This window comes from Vanellus vanellus (assembly GCF_965231255.1).
Source record: "Vanellus vanellus genome assembly, chromosome: 18".
NCBI lineage: Eukaryota > Metazoa > Chordata > Aves > Charadriiformes > Charadriidae > Vanellus > Vanellus vanellus.
In genome coordinates, this window is record NC_138923.1 from 7,599,929 (window position 1) to 7,617,843 (window position 17,915).

A 17,915-nucleotide genomic window follows, 5' to 3' on the forward strand; every position below is an offset into this window, starting at 1 on the left:
CTCTTGAAGCAATTGCCTGAGGTTCTTGTCTGATATATCAAAATGGAGACCAGGCTTCCTGGGGGAATGACTGGGTACACTTTTCCCACATGTTCCTCAAAAGGACAGAATTGCCCTTAGATCAGAGCCCTGTGTCTGCTTTCTGCTGCCTGTTAGCCTCTGGGAATGCACCTGCTTTTCTGGGCTCTGTGTGTTAAAGCTGTTCAGTTAGAAAATAAAGTGAGGGTATTACAGGAGGGAAACTTGGATGTGGTTTGCCACAGTTCAGGTCACTGCCCAAAGCCATTACTGCTTTTGTGTGTGTGGAAATCCTTGTCCTTCTGGTCCTGGAAAAGAAAAGTACAACCTGCTAGAGCTGGAAACAGCCTTTCTCAACATGTCCTTGTCCCCACAAGGCCAAGTGCTAAGGTGACATTGTGTGCCTTGTGCTGGCACTGAGTGGGGGCTGAACCCCCTGTACTTGAGGCAGGAAGGGAACAAGGAAAGAAACCCAAGTCCTGTTGTGACTGTGAAAACACATGCTGCTTCTGCGGGGCCCCGAGTACAGCAAGGCTGCCCCACTCACAGAGCTTCCTTGTTTCAGCTCAGCCACACGTAACTGGAAGTGTACAGGGACTGACCCTGAGCACTGGACCGTGTGCTCCCGCTGCAGCCCGTGCTACGGGAGTGGGGTTTGCTCAGAGCTGCAGCGACACCGCACCTCTGCTGGGGAAAAACCATCGAAGCACCTTACCAAGGGCTGCCGGACAGTGTGGAGCAGGGGCCTGCCAGCCTCCGCCATCGCACACCTTGCTTGCTGGCAGCCACGGTCCACCCCCAGCGGGGTCTGTCCCCTCAGGGTCTCCGGGGGCGGCCCCACCGGGCTGCATCTCCTCAGGGCGGAGGCGGGCCGGCGGGTGCGGCCTGCAGCACCCACCGCGCCCGAGTCAGGCCCCACCTCAGCATATACGGAAAAAAGGGTTTATTAAACACAGCCGCTTGCTACGCCTCGCCGTGCGGGCAGGTGTTTATCCTCCTGTTCTTCAGCCCCCGGACCCCGCCGGTGCCGAGCGCCGCCATAGCAACAACAAGGCGGGACCCGCTGGAGGATTCAGGCCGCCGCGGAGCATCGAGATCTGGGGCTAGAGCGGCCCCGCCGGAAGCGGAAGTGAGCGCACTGGCGGGCGCGCGGGGGTTTCCCGGCTGTGCGCAGGGCGGCGGAGACCGCGGGCCTCGGGGCTGGCAGCGCCGCCATGGGGGACGATATGGACGTGATTCCGGAGCGGGAGATGAAGGTGAGGGGCGAGGGAAGAGCAGGCGGACTGTGAGGGGGCAGCCCGCGGTAGTGGAGGGTTGGCTCGGGCGGTGGGGCAGTTGACAGGCGGTGTGGCTCAGGCTGGGGGTGTTGGCTTGGGCTTCGAGGGGGGTGGCAGGCCACGGTGGGGGCTCAACTCGGTCCCTGAGGGGAACGGGGCTTGGGGAGGGCTTGGCATGGGCTGTGGGGGGCGATAGGCTATGGGAGGGAGTTGGCTTGGCCGTGGGGCTGACAGGCCGGTGGGGGGGGGTGGTGTTGGCTCGGGTCATGGCGGGGGCTTTTTGAGGGGTTTGTGAAGCACCTGAGGGCTCGTCAGCAGAGTCTGGTACAAGCCTGTGGAGTGGAAGAGGGAGGAGCTGACATGGCCTGTGATGGAGAGGGGTCTTGGTAACGCCTGGGGGAGGAGAGGCAGAATGTGGGAGATGGAGATACCTTAATTTGGGAGAGGGGTGATGTGTTTGTAAGTCTTACTGTCAGCATGCCTTCTGCGTTTGGGAACAGCATGTGTGGTTGTCTGTTATGGGACAGTGTAAACTGGAGTTTTGTTGCGTGGTGCCAGCCTAGCCCATTGCTCTGTCCCCCAGAGTGTTACTGTGAGGCTATATAAGCAGGCATAACAGGGGACGGATTCCCAAAGCCCAGATGCATCTTTGTGCAGTTGCTTTCCCCTCAGGCACCTTCAAAAACAAGAGAGTTGGGCTATTTGTTTTGCAGAAGCTTCTGAGTTCCCGCAGCCTCCTCAGATTGCAGGAATGTACTTGCTCAGTGCTTTGGCAGTAATTTGGAAATAAAACTCAGATGCTTGATTTGAGTTACTGCCATTAGATCCAGTGCTCTGTTCAATAATTGGCACCTTGGGAAGAGAGATTCATTCCTAAGGGGAACCTCAGGTTTTGCATGGTAATAGTGCAACTGCTGTTAATTCAGTTTGTGGGTTTTGCAGTTTTTATCTCACGCTATTTTTCTCTTACTCCTTTTACAGAAGGACAATATAAGTTATGAGAGAAACAAAGGCAAAATATAAGTCTGATTATACAAAGTAATTGCTGGGGCTGGGTGGAAGGAATAACCATATCTGTTCTGTGTGTCATAAATTACGGTAGCAAACAAAGATGCATCCAAGCAGATGTGTGCTTTGTAGCTTTGTGGCAACAAGTTTTGTTCAATTGTGTTGTATCCTGCTTTGTTCGCTTTTCTTTCTTTTTTTCTTCTGTGTCTGTTGGCTAGATTTGCTATGTTTCTGAGAAGGTTAGATGTCCCGGACAGATTCAGCTTCTACAGGTTTTATGAACATAGGCACTGGGTAGAAGAGAGATTCAGCCCATGGAAAAAATGTGGTGTGATCTCAGTCTGATGAGACAGAAAATGTGATGGGATGGCCAGTGAAAGCACGAATGTGAATTCTGCTTTGGCAGGTGTTTTGCAGCTCTCCTGGAGAGACTTTTCAACCTATTGTCTTAGACAAACTGAAGTAAACTATTCCTTTTTGCCAGCATATGTACAGCTACTTCCCAACTCTTTTACAACAGGATTTTCAGTTCAGAGCACTAAAGAAGGTCCGCATCTTTGATGCTCCGGATGATCTTCCCAAAGAGCGCTCCAGTCTCCTGGCAGTGTCTAACAAATATGGGCTGGTCTTTGCTGGTGGAGGAACCAGCCTGCAGATCTTTCACACTAGAAATCTTCTCATGCAAAACCAGCTGGGAGAAGATCCCAATAAAATTGGTAAGGCACACTGATGTCTCAAAGTCTTTGCAGAGACAGTTTATATGGGTTTTTAGGATATGGAGCTCTTGGCTTCTGATACAGTCCTTGCCACGGTCTTTCATGCGTTTGAAATTACCATGTTTTCTTGTGTGAGAAGACAATATTTGCTGTACCCGTAGCTGAAATGAAGTACAGTTTTTGGGAACACATCACCAGGATGCTCTGTGCTAGCTTCTGTTCAAGTGTCATTCAGGTTTGCTCATGTGTGTTCACTGCAATACAGTGAGGTTGACTTTTCCTGCCTCGGAATGTACCCCTCTCCTTGCAGCCATGCACTGTCTTGGTAGCCAGTCTTTGAGCTGTGAACCTGTGCATGCATTAGGGATGTATGTGCGTGGAGAGACAGCGTTCTCACACGTGAGTTATCCACTCTTGACGAAATGACTGTCCTGCAAGAAGGCAGTCAGTGTTCCACCACCCGAGTGCAATGTTTTTCATTTTCCTGTTGGCCTCAGTAACTGTACCTGAGGTATTCATGTGCATTCATAAGTGAAACCAAAAATCTGTCCACTTATTTTTCCTCCAGGTTACTGAGGAAGAAAAGTGGAATTTTATTTTCTTAGGAATTTGGCAGCTCTTGAGACTGTATTGATAGAGACGAAGGAGTTTGCTGTCACTCAGTTTTTCTATGTCAGCTTTAACAGCCGCTGTTAATAGGACTGGTGATTTTTGCATAAACTGCATCTAGTGATATTGTTTTACAAGAACAGTTCTTGCTATTTAATTTTTTCCCCTTCATTCTATTTTCCTTTCCTTTTGTGTTTTAAGTGGAGAATGTTCAGAGTACCTTAGTTCCCATGAAGTTTCCTGTGCAGCACCTGGCTCTAAGCTGTGATAATCTCACGCTGTCCGTCTGTATGATGTCCAGTGAGATCGGTTCCTTCATTGGTTTTTTTGATGTCCGCACATTCTTAAATCAGGTAAAGCATATGCAAAGTGTTTTTTAATTTTTTTTTTTCCAAGTTACAGCAGGAGGAGAGGCATTCTTTGGGTGGGATTTTGTGTCTCTCTGTGGGAGGTGTCTTGTAAAGGATTTATTTAGTGAACTCAAAATTTGCTTCTTATTTTTATCAGTCATTAATTTACAGGAAGGTCAAAACAGCTTTGGATTATGACTTTGGGAGAACTTGGTTTTGTGCTAAGCTTCAACTGTCTCTTGTATTTCTCTTTCCTAAAAGGCAAAACAGCAGAAACGTGCATTTGCTTATCACAAACTGGCGAAGGACTCGGGAAGTGGAGCAATGGTCAATGACCTGAAGTGGAACCCCACTAGTCCCACCATGGTGGCCATCTGCCTGTCCGATGGCAGCATCTCTGTCCTGCAGGTCACGGACTCTGTGAAAGTGTATGCCACGCTGCCTTCCTCTGTAGCTGTTACATCTGGTGAGTGGGAGCCTCAGATAGTGTACAGAATGTCGGACACTGAAGAACAGAAGCAGATTGATAGGTGTAAAAAGACAGGCTATTTGTCTGGCAAGGAGGTTTCTTAAAAAAAATTCTTCACAAAAATGAAGGACTTAAAATCCCTAAGACTTGGAAAATATGTTGCAATGTAACTGCTCTTTCCTAGTTACCTAGTAGTTTACTAGCTCTTTACTAGTTTCTTAGTACTTGCTCCTGGAGGAGCTGCATCTTCTGAATTAATCAAATATGCTTACCTGTAGTTTGTGCTGTCTCAGGCTTGACTCTCATTTCCAAGGAAGCATGCCAATAAGAGTCGTCATCTGTTGGTTTTTGATCTGTGCAGTCTTACTTTGTCTGTGACTGGATGACTCCCTGTTTGTTTGGTTCAGATTCATGTCTCTTTGCAGGAGAAAAAAATAGTGGTTTTGATTTATTGGTCCTGCTTCTGTGGGGCCTTGTAACTCTCCAGTTCCTTAGAGCTAATGAAATTCTCTTTTTTGCTTAGTATGTTGGAGCCCGAAGGGAAAACAACTGGCTGTAGGGAGGCAAAATGGCACCGTGGTGCAGTATCTGCCTGTAAGTGTTGTTGCTAGTAAAGTCTTATGTCTGCTCACTAGTTTGCAATATGCTTTGTTTTCTTTGCATCACACGCTACAGAATTTGGTCAAGTGGCACATGGTATGAGCCATGTGAAGCTGCGCAAGTGCTTCAGTAATATTAAGGTGTCTTAGACCAATGCTGGATTTATTTTAAGTTTGCACCTGCTGCTTAAATGTCATGATTTCAGAGTGGCACATGATGAGTGTTAAAAGGTGGGTGAGTTGCTTTAAACCACTTTTCTGGGCTTTCTGCAAAACTTGCAATTGGCTTTGTTTGGTGTCTCTTTCTTTGTATTTAAGAGTAGTTTTATTTGCAGAGTCTGCAGGAGAAGAAAGTAATCCCTTGTCCTCCCTTTTATGACTCTGACAATCCCGTTAAAGGTACATCTTTTTGTTTCTTTTTAACTTGTTTACTCTTAAAATATTTTTACTCATTCCTCCTCATGTTGTTTTTAGTTATAGCAGCTGTATACTACACTGGTTGCATATTACAGTGTGTTTGGGGTTTGTTTTTTTTTTTTATATTATTTGGAAAAAAATAGTTACCTGCTTTACTTCTGGGTTGTGTAGAAAAATTACCAGTTGGCCAGAGTGCTTGTCTATTTCTAGACTATTTCACATATGAATTTTAAAAGCTAGTTTTTGCTCACCGATGTGACAGACAGTACTGTCAGAAGTAATCTTCCTTTAGCATGAAGATTTCTGGATATAAATCCCATTCTCATATTCTGTGTGAGTTTCGTTTCATCATTTTGACTCTCCAATAAAATGTCAAAGCAGTAAGTTTAGAAAAGCAGAAACACTTCATTTGGATATGCCAAAACATCATCCATGTTTGGCAATGCTGGCATTGTCTTGCCTGTGATATCATCGGGCAAATCAATGCATTCTTTTTGTTTGGCTTTGAAATTTCAGGGATCAAATAGTTTTCCCCCTAATAAGATTGATATTCTGTAGACATCATTGAAATTCTTTATCTTGGTAGTGTTGAAGTTAGTGATTCCTTATTTGTTTGTTTGTCATTTACTTTTGTGTGCTGTGCAGTTAAGATGCAAAGAAGTATAATTCTGAAGTGTTTCTGGCTGAGGTGTTTGTTTCCTTCTCTTTCAGTTTTGGATGTACTGTGGATTGGCACATATGTCTTTACTATTGTATATGCAGCAGCTGATGGGACACTGGAAACACCTCCAGAAGTGGTCATAGCCATATTGCCTGTAAGTGCCAGCAAGTCATGATGACAGAAATATTTGTTGCTTGGTTTTGACTTTTTTATGACAATGGCAAGTTGCTTTTGTTATTCACATTGGCATTATGTAGAATTCGAGTTTGGTACTACTGTAAATCATAGTTTTGGGGTTGGGGGAGATTGAGTAAAGGAAGTCATATTCACTTGAAAACCCATCAGTAACTTGTTCTTTGCTGAGATCGAATTACGACATGAAGACTTTTAGCCTCTGAAGTAAACATGTGGCAAGAAAACCTTATTTAATATTGAGTCCTGATATATTTGTTTTGTTTAGGTTAGGGAAATTTTTAGGTCTCATATGCTCTCATTCAGTATTAGTTTATTAATTCCTGGGGGGATTGTGATATCAAAACTGCCTGGTATCATCTTTCTTGCCCCTTTATCTTTTGGAGGAGGGTTTTGTTCGTTTGCTTTGTTCTTTGTTTTTCAAGTGATCTCATGATGCCTGTTCTCTCTTGAAGTATGTGGCAATTATTACTGTACCCTGATGCAGCGGTATTTATGGGAGTTTGCTTGATTTCTGCATTGGAAAGTAAATTGTCAATGTTGGTCTTACAGAAAAAGGAAGAGAAGCGACCAGAGAAGTTTGTGAATTTCATGGAGCCTTGCTATGGGAGCTGCACAGAGAGACAGCATCATTACTTCCTCAACTATGTTGAGGAATGGTGAGTGGTAGGAATCAAGTCTTTCCCTTGTGCATGTCCGAGTGGTCAGTGCTTCCCACTCACTGTATTGTGTTCCTCCCTTTTGTAAACTATATAATAGAAATGAAATTGTCATTTTGAAAATGCTTTGTGTAAGTCCAGCTAATTTCTCCTGCATGCTTTATCTCCGTGCCAACATACTCATTTGTCTGGTGACAATACATATTATTGTTTAAAATATGTCATAACAATTTCCCTTGAGATTGTAAGTCATAGGTTGGGTAAAGCATGACCTTTTATCTCACTTAATCGTGTATCTGTGTGAAGAAGCTGCTCTTAACTGTCCAACTGCCTGGCTTGGACTGTCATTATTTATGATGATACAGTGGCTGTCAAGTTATTAGTTGGCAAAGGGTTTCAGCCTCTGGTGACTAGTTTTACAGGGAAAAAAAAAATGTTCTACAGTGATGTAGCAAATCAAGTTTCCCTCATCTTGCGAGGAAAAGTCAGTTTCGTATTCTTATAACTGTATTCCTAGTTACCAGTTCATATAGATGATAATGAATTGTGGAGCTGGGCATCTTGCTGTGGGTTGTCATGTTTGTTTTAACCTATTTGTGTCTGTGCGTACAGGGATCTAGTTCTGGCAGCTTCAGCAGCTTCCACAGAAGTCAGCATTCTTGCCAGGCAAGGGGATCAGGTAATGTTTTTGTTCCCGTTGCATTTGTGCATATGCGTCTCCTCTTTCTCGAGAATCTAAGCAAGTATAACCAATGTAACACCTGGAATACAATGACACGATATATTTAAAAAAAAAAACAACACACACCCCAAAACAAAACGAAAACCTGCTCTTTTTACATCTCTTGTGTGGATCTTAAGATAAACATAAGTCTTAGGTGAACAAGAGATCTGAGTGACAGAGAAAAGATAAACAGAAACACAGTATCTTGTGGACCAAGTACCAGAAGTCTGTTTTTCATGATTTCACTTGGAAGTCTCAAAATTTGGTCAAGCTCACTTTAATAAAGTGATTCATGTGAGGTCATCAACTGAAGTTAAACATTAAAACTGTCTGACCTGAACTCTGACAGGCAATGATGCATGAGAAGTCACACACAAATCTCTGAAGGATCCTGATACTTCTGGCATTTGTTAATCTGACAGATTTAAGTAGATGCTCTGTAGCTTTTTTGTAGTCTTATCTTTCAACTGTAGTAGGCTAGAGTTCTGATGAAGACTGATCACAGGAAAGCAGTAGCCTAAATAGTAATCTTACTTTTTGCAGAACTGGGAATCGTGGGTTTTGGAGGACTCCAGCAGAGCAGAGCTTCCTGTGACAGATAAAAGCGATGACACTCTGCCTGTTGGCGTTGCTGTAGACTACACCAGTAACATGCCTATCCCTATCAGTAAGTCTTGTTAGTCCTTCTTGTGAAATAGTCCAATAATAGCAATATATGAGATGTTTTTGGGGAGCAGCCTGGTTCTCAGGGTTCTAGGAGATCGTTCTGAAAGGGAGACCGACACAGAGGCTCCATCCTACCTTTTCATACCAAGCCCACGGCACATGCGGGCTTACTTCTGAGTAAGGATTCAAATGGCAAGGTGTTAAATACAGTTCTTCCTTAAAGCTTTCAGCAGCCTGGGATACTACACTAACAGACGTGGCAAGCAAAGCACCCGGGTTATGTCTGTGTTTCACAGAGCCAGGATAATAGTGAGTTTAAAGGACTCCTATTTTAACACCAGGGATTTCAGTCTGCGTGTGAGGTTTTCTTTATTCTTGTACCTTATGTCGTTTTGCAGAACTGTTTTGTACGAAGTACATTTGCACTGATCTAAAGGAAAAGTGCATTAGTTTAAAAGCCAGAAAAAGCAAAGATCACTGAGGTGAATGCGTAGGTTTTAATTCTGCATTAAAGCACAGGGCCTGCACTGACTGAACCCTGCTGTGCTCTACATCTAGCCAGTTGCATTATTGCTGTACCTTCCGCGCTGCCTGAAGGCTCTTCAAAGCACCTTGTCAGATGCAGAAGCTGCAGATACATCTGAGCTATTGTGTTGTACCTTAGTGAATTCTGAAAACTCTCCCTTGAAACCCGGAGACAGATTGAAATAGAGATGCCTTCAGGCAGAGTGTAAGGTACTGCAGTCGGGGTTGTTGAAGAGCACAGGAGGGTGCCGATTAACTGAGAACTTTACCTGAATGAAAACCTGCATAAGAGAATTGAGGTCAAACTTTGTACTTGAATGCAAAATTGAATTTGAAGCGTTTTCTGTTAATCTGTACAGTTATTGGATTAAGGAATCTGTCAGAACAGCTTTTTTAAGATCAGGTTGTGCTGCCTTAGAGGTTTTTAGAAAGGTTTTTGGAGAAGCTTTTTTGCTAACGCGTTCTCTGTGTTCTCATGGAGTGCGATCAGCTTGGTTTCGGCTGCACATTAATCGGCTTTGCAGTTCACAGCAAATTTGGATTGCTCAGAAACCTCATTTGTCCTGGAGCTTTTTCCCATGTGGGAACTGCCCTTACCTAGCGTCCTTTCCCTGAAGAACCAATAGGTAGAGAAACATGGCCATCCACTGCACTGCCCAACAAACAAAGTGCCATGATTATAGCAGATTTTTCCTGCATCCTAGATTTGTTGGGTTGTTGGTTTTTTTTTGTTGTTGTTCAATTAAGCATGGTTAAACCATTATAGAAATTTTTTTTTTAGGAATATAGGGAGTGGTCTGGGGCCTTTAACTGTGCTGAGAATATTTGAATGGAAGCAGACTCTAGCCTCAAAGCTGCAGCTGCACAAATCTCAAATATTTTATATCAGAGGTTCAGATCATCGGGATGTTTGGTTGATGTTGGCTTTCTTTAAAGTTAAAAAGCTTCTTATCTAGCAATTCTCTTTTGTACTTTATGTATGTGAATGTTAATGATGTGACAGGACCCAATGGAATGTGGGGATTGCTGAAGGGCATAGAGGATTGAAGGAGGGAGCAGCGTATAGGTGAAGAAAAAGGACTCCTTCAAAATATGAAAAAGCTTGGCACAGGAATTCACGGGTGAAAGTTGGCCTTTATCATTCAGGAGATGACATTTGATTGTCAAAATAACCCTTCATCTATGAATTTATGAAACATGAAGTCAGAAATGAGAGGGAATAAAGAAGAAAAAAAAAAAAAGAATTGCAAGTCACATGAAGGTGCCAATGCCAGTAAGAACAGAGTGGGAAACTTTGGCTGCAGGACTTACACGTGTGGTTTCTGACAGGTGACGAGAAGACCCTTGCTCCAGCTCCAGTTCTGATCTTGCTCTCTACGGATGGTGTGCTCTGCCCGTTTTACATGATCAACCAAAACCCAGGGGTCAGATCGCTTATCGTGACCCCAGAGCCGTTGCTGTTAGTAGGGGAGAGAGTTCCAAAATCAGCAGGTAAGTACTCTGGTGGATTCGGGAAGCACTTGCATTTGTGGATCTTTGTCATATTCATCTGTAAATTTGGTATTCAGGCATGTATGTGGTCACAGTAAAGAGATTTTTTTTTTTTCTTTATAATGATAATGGGGAGCAGTTCTTGAGTGTTTTGTGCTCCCAGGATTGTTCTCTTTTGCACATCAGTGTGAAATTATCTGGCCCTATTCATTATGCGGGATCTCAAGCACTTTGCAGACTGTGTGCTTAGACTCTGCTGTGCAATCAACCTTTAGGGAACAGAGCCAAAGCAATTCTAGAAGGCCCTTTGCCCAGGTTTGCAGCGTAGGACTGGAACTGCAGCAGTGCCTGCAGGCTCTGCCTGGGGACAAGGATCAGGCATTGTGCAGACCCAGAGCGCGGTCTGCATGCTGCAGAGAGGTGGTGGTTTTCCTCCATATGTTTTGCCACAGGAGGCCATGATGTGAACGAAGGTGTTTGGCTGCAGCAGAAGCTTATTTAAACAATAGCTTTCTGCAGCACTGTGAAAATTATGTTAGCAGGTGAAGAGTAGTACTTTTATCTGAGGTATATATGTGTTGCCATATGAGCTGTGAAGTAGGCAGTTTCCTCTGCTGGGGTAGGCAGGTAAGCTGATTGTTTTGCTTGTCTGCATGTATGCAATAATAATTGGAAACCCACTATTTTCTTCCCTAAGCCCAAATTTACTTCTCTTTCCCCAAACAGAATGCTTCTGTTTGGCAGCCTGCCTCTCTGCAGCGCTGGCAGACTTGCGTGCTGACAGCCTGTTTTATTTGAGATGGCAGGAACCTCATCAAAATCAACGGAGAAAGGTGAAGCCTTTTCACAGGAAATTCCAGACAACATTAATCTAGACTGTAGTATTGATCGTGGCTTGGACTCTGTGCGGTTTCTCTATCACTTACTGGGTTTGGGGACTGGAAGCCTGGCTCTGCTATCTCTCTTCCTCGTCGTACCGTCTGTCCAGTGAGCGAGATAGTGCTGAACTGTCCCTGTCGGATAGCATTTGGCCTTGCAAAACCTGCTGCCGTGAGTCAATGCAGCCGAACGAATCTCTTCCTTCCCCATTTGTCTTTCTGCAGGAAGTACTGCCACAACTCCAACCACTCCTCCAACTGCTTCAAAGCCTGACACAGGACCAGGTGTTGCTCCTACTGCGCCTGCCTCAAGTCAGGCTCCTGCAGGGGGTGGAGCAGCTGCTTTCTCCTTTATGCCTTCAACTGTGAAGACACCCGGCTCTACAGGCAGTGATCCTCCACCTTACGCCTTTGCCACTGATGCCTCCAAGCAATCCCTGGCTCCCAGTCTGACTGGAGCAGCAACGTTCTCTTTCTCCTCGGCTTCTCCTAAGGCATCCATGACTCCTGCTCCTTCTGTAGGCACCACTACAACTACTGCCGCCTCCTTTTCGTTTGCATCCATGAACTTTAAACCAGCTGCAGATAGCTCACCTGGGCCACCACTCTCCACAACACCTGTTGCACAGAAGTCGTCTCTTGCCTCTTCGGCTTCTTCAGTCAAAGTGAACCTCAATGAGAAGTAAATAGATGCAGTAGTTAATGCAGTGGCTGGGTACTTGTTAAATTACTCTGGGCATGGACAGTGAATGGTAGTTCCGAAAATGGTTTCTGGCTTTTTGCCCTGATGGCTGTTCCCCATGCTCCCAAGAAAGCACTGAGGAAGCCTCTCTTTATCCCAGACATAGCCATCTTGGCTGTGAAAACCCTCAGTGCTTCCCGTGCTACAGGTTATGTTCATGGGCAAAATACTAGTCAACGGACAATGCCAAAAATTAGATTGATAACTTGCCAAATTGCCAGAGACCTAGTTTTTTCATATCTTTGCTTCATAGACATCAAACAGTAATTTCATGCTTTGGTTTGATGCAAATCGTGGTTAAACACTCGGGGGGAACACCAGGATTTGAAATCCTTTATGTCTGGGACTGGTTTAGTGTGGTGGTGATAGTACAAGTTTGTTTGTTTGTAGAAGGTTCCTTACCCCCAACCTAAAGAGGAAGGGGTGAGAGGAAGCTGTATCCATAGATGATGGATTTCTTTTCCACTCGCTTGTTCAGTGGAGAAGGTGCCAGACCTTTTGGTTTTGTTCTTAAATGGATGCTTAGTCACTGAACACAGGATCTGAACTCTTCAAAGCTTGTTCATGCCAACTGAAAGAAAACTAGTATTAATTAGAAACTATGCAAAATGGATTTGAGTGATGAGCGTTCTCAGATTTCATATACCCACTCTTCCCTCTAACTCCTGAGACTTGCTCTCTGTTTTTAGAAATAATGGTTTAAAACACAGCTATGTTAATTGGAGCTGCTTTCTATGGAGAGTAATTTTCATGTAAATGCATCATAAGAAATTTCTGATGGTTCAAATGATTATTTTTTTAATTAGAAAAACCTTTACCACACCAGGATCTGATGGTAGCTCTTATGGCTTTTTAAATTTTATATTTTGCATATAAAGCAAATGACACACTTGTGAATTGGCTGAATATTTAAATTGGCTGCCTTGAGGAGCCACGTTTGCAGATGAATAGGAATTTGTATTTTCTTGCAGAATTTCTGTTTAAGCCTTGCTGCAAGGATGACACTGAAAAGCAGCTCAGATTTGCTATAGTTGATGCTTTGGTGCGAAATGATGAGGTGCATTTTGAAGCAGGGTAGTACTTTTTGCTGACGTTCAGTTGTGCTCACTGGGTGAGTCTATGGTAGCAATCTTTGTGATTTCACATATTCAGAAATGATCCTGAATGGCTCCTTCCCACTATCTGCAGAAGCTACACTTGTAATTTTGTATCTTGAGCTTGAGTTGTTGTAGATCCCAGTGATCCCAGAGGGTGATAATTCATTAGAACTTAGTGCTTCATTTTGGATGGAGGGAAACAGCCAGTACCAGTTCAAAGCTGAAAGATGTTCTGCTTTCTGTTGCAGGTTTACTGCTGTAGACACCTCTTCTCCCACTAGCAGCACTGGTCAATGCACTTCCACAATGTTTTCATTCTCAACCACTTCAAAAACTGCTTCTGGAGGTCCTCTGAGCCAGTCCACGCCCCTCGCAGCCTCTCCTACCACACCACTGAAGGCTTCGACCCCTGTGCCTGCTGCGGGTAGGAGTCTGATGCTTATTGTTGGGAATAAGGCATTATAAACGATGTTCTAAAAGTTCTAGGACATAGTGAGCTTCATTTGGCTTCTTTCTTGTTTTTCCTGCTGCTTTTACTGATGCAGCGGACCTCCCGATTTGCACATCGTAACGATGTGATGGACTTGGAAAAACTTTTGAGTTTCAGTACTATTTGTACATTTTGTTCCCCAGAGCAAAATATGTGAAATGAATATATTCAGCTTCTTAAGTTCATCCAGTTGTTCTGGCATTTTCAGTGCTCTGTAATACAGCTCTGATTATGAATGTTTCTGGGCAGTCACACAAATCAGTGCTTTATCGTGCATCTGGAGTGACTAGTGTTCAAAATGGTGACAAATGAGTTTAAATTAGATAGCACTCATTTGTTAGCAGAATAATATTCCACTTTCAAATGATGATGTGACTGGGGTCTTGAGGTCCTTCAGGAGCGATACAGCCAGATATTGGAGAGTGACAGTTGTTACCATTAGCAGAGAAGTTGGGTGGGAGCCAAATAGCACCTAAGGAAGGTGTGTTCTTGCACTGGGGCTCACACCACTATTGCTTTTGGATTTGCCAGCAGTGATTATGGTTGCGTCTGAACACAACCTGTTTTCTCAAGCTTTGTGTAAGTCGATAAATCACGGTTCCTCTTTTTAAATTCCAGTGGCACGTCCTGCTCAAAATATGCCTTCAGCTTCTTTACTACAGAAGACAGCCAAAATCGCCCCATCTGCAGCAAAGCCGAGCTCTACTCAGGTAATGGGAACTTGAGTGGATTCTTTAGAGGGTGAATGTTTTATATGGCCCATGAGTTCCTTAGAATTCATTGGACTGAATGACTATTCTTAGGTCAAAGAATTAGCTAGCTTTTGACATTAAAATAATAGCCAATCTGTGGAACAAAAACTATGTTCTTTGCATGTCTTGAGAGCGCTGTTTTGATGTATGTTGTCATAATCAGTTGTAGAAACTAATTCTTCCTGTTGTTATGGAAATGAGGTTTCACAGTTTTCCTAGCTAATAAGCAGTCAAGAGATGCCTTGAGTGTGTATTAGAAGAGACACCAGGTTTTCTGGATATTAAAATCAAAGCAGTAACACAGAGCAGCACACAAAGAATTCCTTTGCTTTCTTAAAGCTTTAGCCACATATCTCCAGGTAGTTTGCAGTCCTACTTCAAACGTGCATGTACTGGTCTTAGTTTACTGTGGAACTAGTATTTATGCTTATGACAGTTGTCTCTCTGGTGACTGGTGTCTTAATGGAGTTTCTAACAGCAGGTATTTTTTAATATTCTAAGTTCCCTGTCAATAAGGATATACCCCTAATATTGGGTTTGGTTTTGTTTTTCAGGGCAAATCGGCACTCCCCAGCACGGCTTTAGAGAAACAGGCCCACCAGTGGAAAGATTCAGACCCTGTCATAGCAGGAATCAGAGAGGAGGTGAGATTTTTCAAGCGTTTTTCTTCATTTTAGAAGCTGCAAGACAACTGTATAGGTACACAGACACTTATTTTCAGTTCACCTATGTTCTGATGGTGTCTTTCAGTAGTTTACAAATCAGAATGGAAATTTTCCCAAGATAATCAGCCTGGTTTGTAATTGCTATTTGTGTGTCCTGTTCAGTCATCTTTATTTTCAGTCACTGTGCCTGAGTATTCTTTCCTGTTAATGCTCAAGAAGAATTTCCTGCTTTGGCTGCAAAGTGAGAGGTGTTTATGGTGTAGTAGAAGCATTATCCAAGAGTTGCGACATTGGTTCCAGACCCTGCTATGTTTCAGTGGCTGCACTTTCTTCCACTTGATTTTGTAGATTGCCCATTTTCAAAAGGAGATGGAGGAACTGAAGGCCCGGACTTCCAAAGCCTGTTTCCAAGTTGGTACTCCAGAGGAAATGAAGATGCTGCGAACCGAGTCAGATGATCTTCACACCTTCCTCTTGGAAATTAAAGAGACAACAGAGGTGAGCAGAGTAGCGTCAAACTGTTCAGCTCCTCAGCAATGACTGTTCCTCACCTGATGTTCCTACTTTACCTGGTAAAGCTGAACTGATGTAGATGGAACATCTGACTATGCTGCTTTAATGTGGGGGTGACATTTGCATTTGTGCTTTCAGGCAGACACTTGCAGAAGCCCCTGTGCTCGAGATGGTATTGAAAAAATGTTACTTTGAACCTTGTCCCACCTGTTCTCTTTCTATTTGCAGTCACTTCATGGAGATATTAGTATTCTGAAGACAACCTTGCTGGAGGGATTCGCAGGGGTAGAAGAGGCTAGAGAACAGAACGAACGGAATCATAGCTCGGGGTATTTACACTTGCTCTATAAGAAACCTTTGGATCCCAAGAGTGAAGCACAGCTTCAGGTATGAAGCATGTCAGCCAACTTCTAATCTAGAGTTTTAAATAAAATAAAACTGAGGATTGCATGTGCAAGTGCCCAGCAGTTTTGTTCTGCCCTATCTGTTTCAACATAGTCCAGTAGAAGTGTGATGAGCTTTGTTTTCCATGAGTTTGCAAGACATGCTGAAAGTCCTTTCATAAAGCTCCTGTGTTGTTGCCATTTGCAGTGATGATTGAAAACTGCTGAAGGGAAGTAGTTCACCTGAGATCCAAGTCTATTCTAAGCTTAGAATGTGACTCTTGACATCCTGTTCCTTCTCAGCCTGTAGTGTTTGTTCAGGGATTTCAGTTAAAAGAATTTTTTTTTCGACACGTTTTAGAAGAATTCTTGGAATTATTTTCATCTTCAGCAAGTGCCTTATGGGACAATTTGATGATTTATTATGACTTACAGAATTGTGTGGTTAATTTAATGGATGGCGGAGCATAAAGCTAAATGATATTCTAAAAGCTGGGGCACAAAGGAAAATAACCAGCAGTACATAAAGAGCCTTTCAAAGACATGAAGAAACTAGGGGTGAAGAACTCTGTTACAGCTCTGGTGATGAGAGGGCTATTTAACCTTAAGCAAAATAGAGTGAATGTGCCCTACAAATGATATTTGGTCTTTTATACACTGTTAAGTTCCCCTCAAGAAGTTTGACTATCAGGCTGAAGACATAATTGAATGTCATCTTTGTTACAGTAGGTATCAAGAGCGTGCACACAGACAGTTACTAGAAATTGGCTGATGTGAAGTAATTTCTTTTAGGTCTGATCTCTACTCTTCACCTGGATTCTGTAGATTGATTCACAGTCTTAATTGTATGCTTGCTTTGATGTCCAGTATGTCTCTGACATTTCAAGTTTATGTTTGTGACTTCAGAAAGACGATAATCTTGAAATGCTTGTTTTGCTGACCTAGAGAGAGGATCATGAGGAAAGAATAACAGAATGGGAGAGAAGTGGAAGGGATTCGAATCTGAGGAGGGAGCTTTCAGGTCAACTTTATGAAAGTTTGAGAAAGACAGCTCTAGTCTGACTCTGAAATTTTGTTCAGTCTACATTATCCCCATTCTCCTGGGTGAAAAAAGCTCACTTAGTCAACTTAGTGTATTAGTTTATGATGAATTTTTAAAGATCCTGAGGCATTTCTGATGTCCAGCCATATCGATTTGCTGTCCAGAGAGTTGCTGCTACATGATGGTCATAGTTGCTGGAGAGAGGAAACCCGTGCTTGGTAGGGTGTAACACTAAGCCCACAGTAGGACTGGATTTCGTTTCAGATTGGGTCTGTCGTATTAGAATTTCATGCTGTATCTTGAAAACAGTTGCAGTGGACTTTTTCCCAATCTGTGTTAGCTGGGTGCTTCATCATTATATTTAAGTGAGCGTTTTGTTGAGATGAGCTGAAACCAACTGCAGTTTCTGTTTCCATTTCATGAGATTGGAGTCCAAGATGCGTTCATGCCGAGACAGGCTGGAGGGGTTACAATAATGAGACTGAATGCTGGTTTTATTCGGGGAGCAGGGCTTGTAGCCAGAGGTCTCTGGCTTAGTCGTGCCAGTTGTGCAACTATGTGGTCATGGATAAGTAGCTTTACTCTGTGCCTTTTTTTTTCTTTCCTACCTACAAAAATCAAGTTAATTCCTTGCCTTAATGTGGGAGTTGTGAGCATTTCTGAATGCTTTCATGAATCATAGTTTGTGAACGCTGGTATCCTAGAGCCATGTGAATAGCCTGCAAAGCTCTGATCACCTATAATTGTTAGAAGTTTCAACACTGTAAAATGGGAGCAAATGACTCACGTTCTGGAAATTAAATTTGAAATAAGGTTTGTTTTGTTGTAAAAAGGTTTCTTGTAAAACCCTTTCAGTGAAGACCTGACAATGTTTTGCAAACAGTATGGAAAGTATTATTTCTGGTCGAGAGCTGGTATAAAATGCCCAAGCCAAGCCCTGTGGGTACCCCACTGTTTCTTAAGTAGATTTTC

General features: G+C 43.4%; 1 protein-coding gene across 1 annotated transcript in view; it reads left to right on the forward strand.

Annotated features, from left to right (window-relative positions):
- Positions 1-1,232: 1,232 nt before the first annotated feature.
- Positions 1,233-17,915, forward strand: part of NUP214 (nucleoporin 214) — a gene marked incomplete at its 5' end in the record, with an annotated part of 45,517 nt that continues 28,834 nt past the window's right edge. The window contains 17 exons of the mRNA XM_082492638.1: positions 1,233-1,274; positions 2,824-3,019; positions 3,830-3,981; positions 4,240-4,444; positions 4,971-5,041; positions 5,382-5,445; positions 6,175-6,278; positions 6,869-6,975; positions 7,588-7,654; positions 8,243-8,366; positions 10,220-10,381; positions 11,485-11,941; positions 13,347-13,522; positions 14,207-14,298; positions 14,895-14,984; positions 15,354-15,503; positions 15,747-15,905. Coding sequence (XP_082348764.1) covers positions 1,233-1,274; positions 2,824-3,019; positions 3,830-3,981; positions 4,240-4,444; positions 4,971-5,041; positions 5,382-5,445; positions 6,175-6,278; positions 6,869-6,975; positions 7,588-7,654; positions 8,243-8,366; positions 10,220-10,381; positions 11,485-11,941; positions 13,347-13,522; positions 14,207-14,298; positions 14,895-14,984; positions 15,354-15,503; positions 15,747-15,905 — 2,418 coding nt within the window. The remainder of the gene's footprint in view (positions 1,275-2,823; positions 3,020-3,829; positions 3,982-4,239; positions 4,445-4,970; positions 5,042-5,381; positions 5,446-6,174; positions 6,279-6,868; positions 6,976-7,587; positions 7,655-8,242; positions 8,367-10,219; positions 10,382-11,484; positions 11,942-13,346; positions 13,523-14,206; positions 14,299-14,894; positions 14,985-15,353; positions 15,504-15,746; positions 15,906-17,915) is intronic.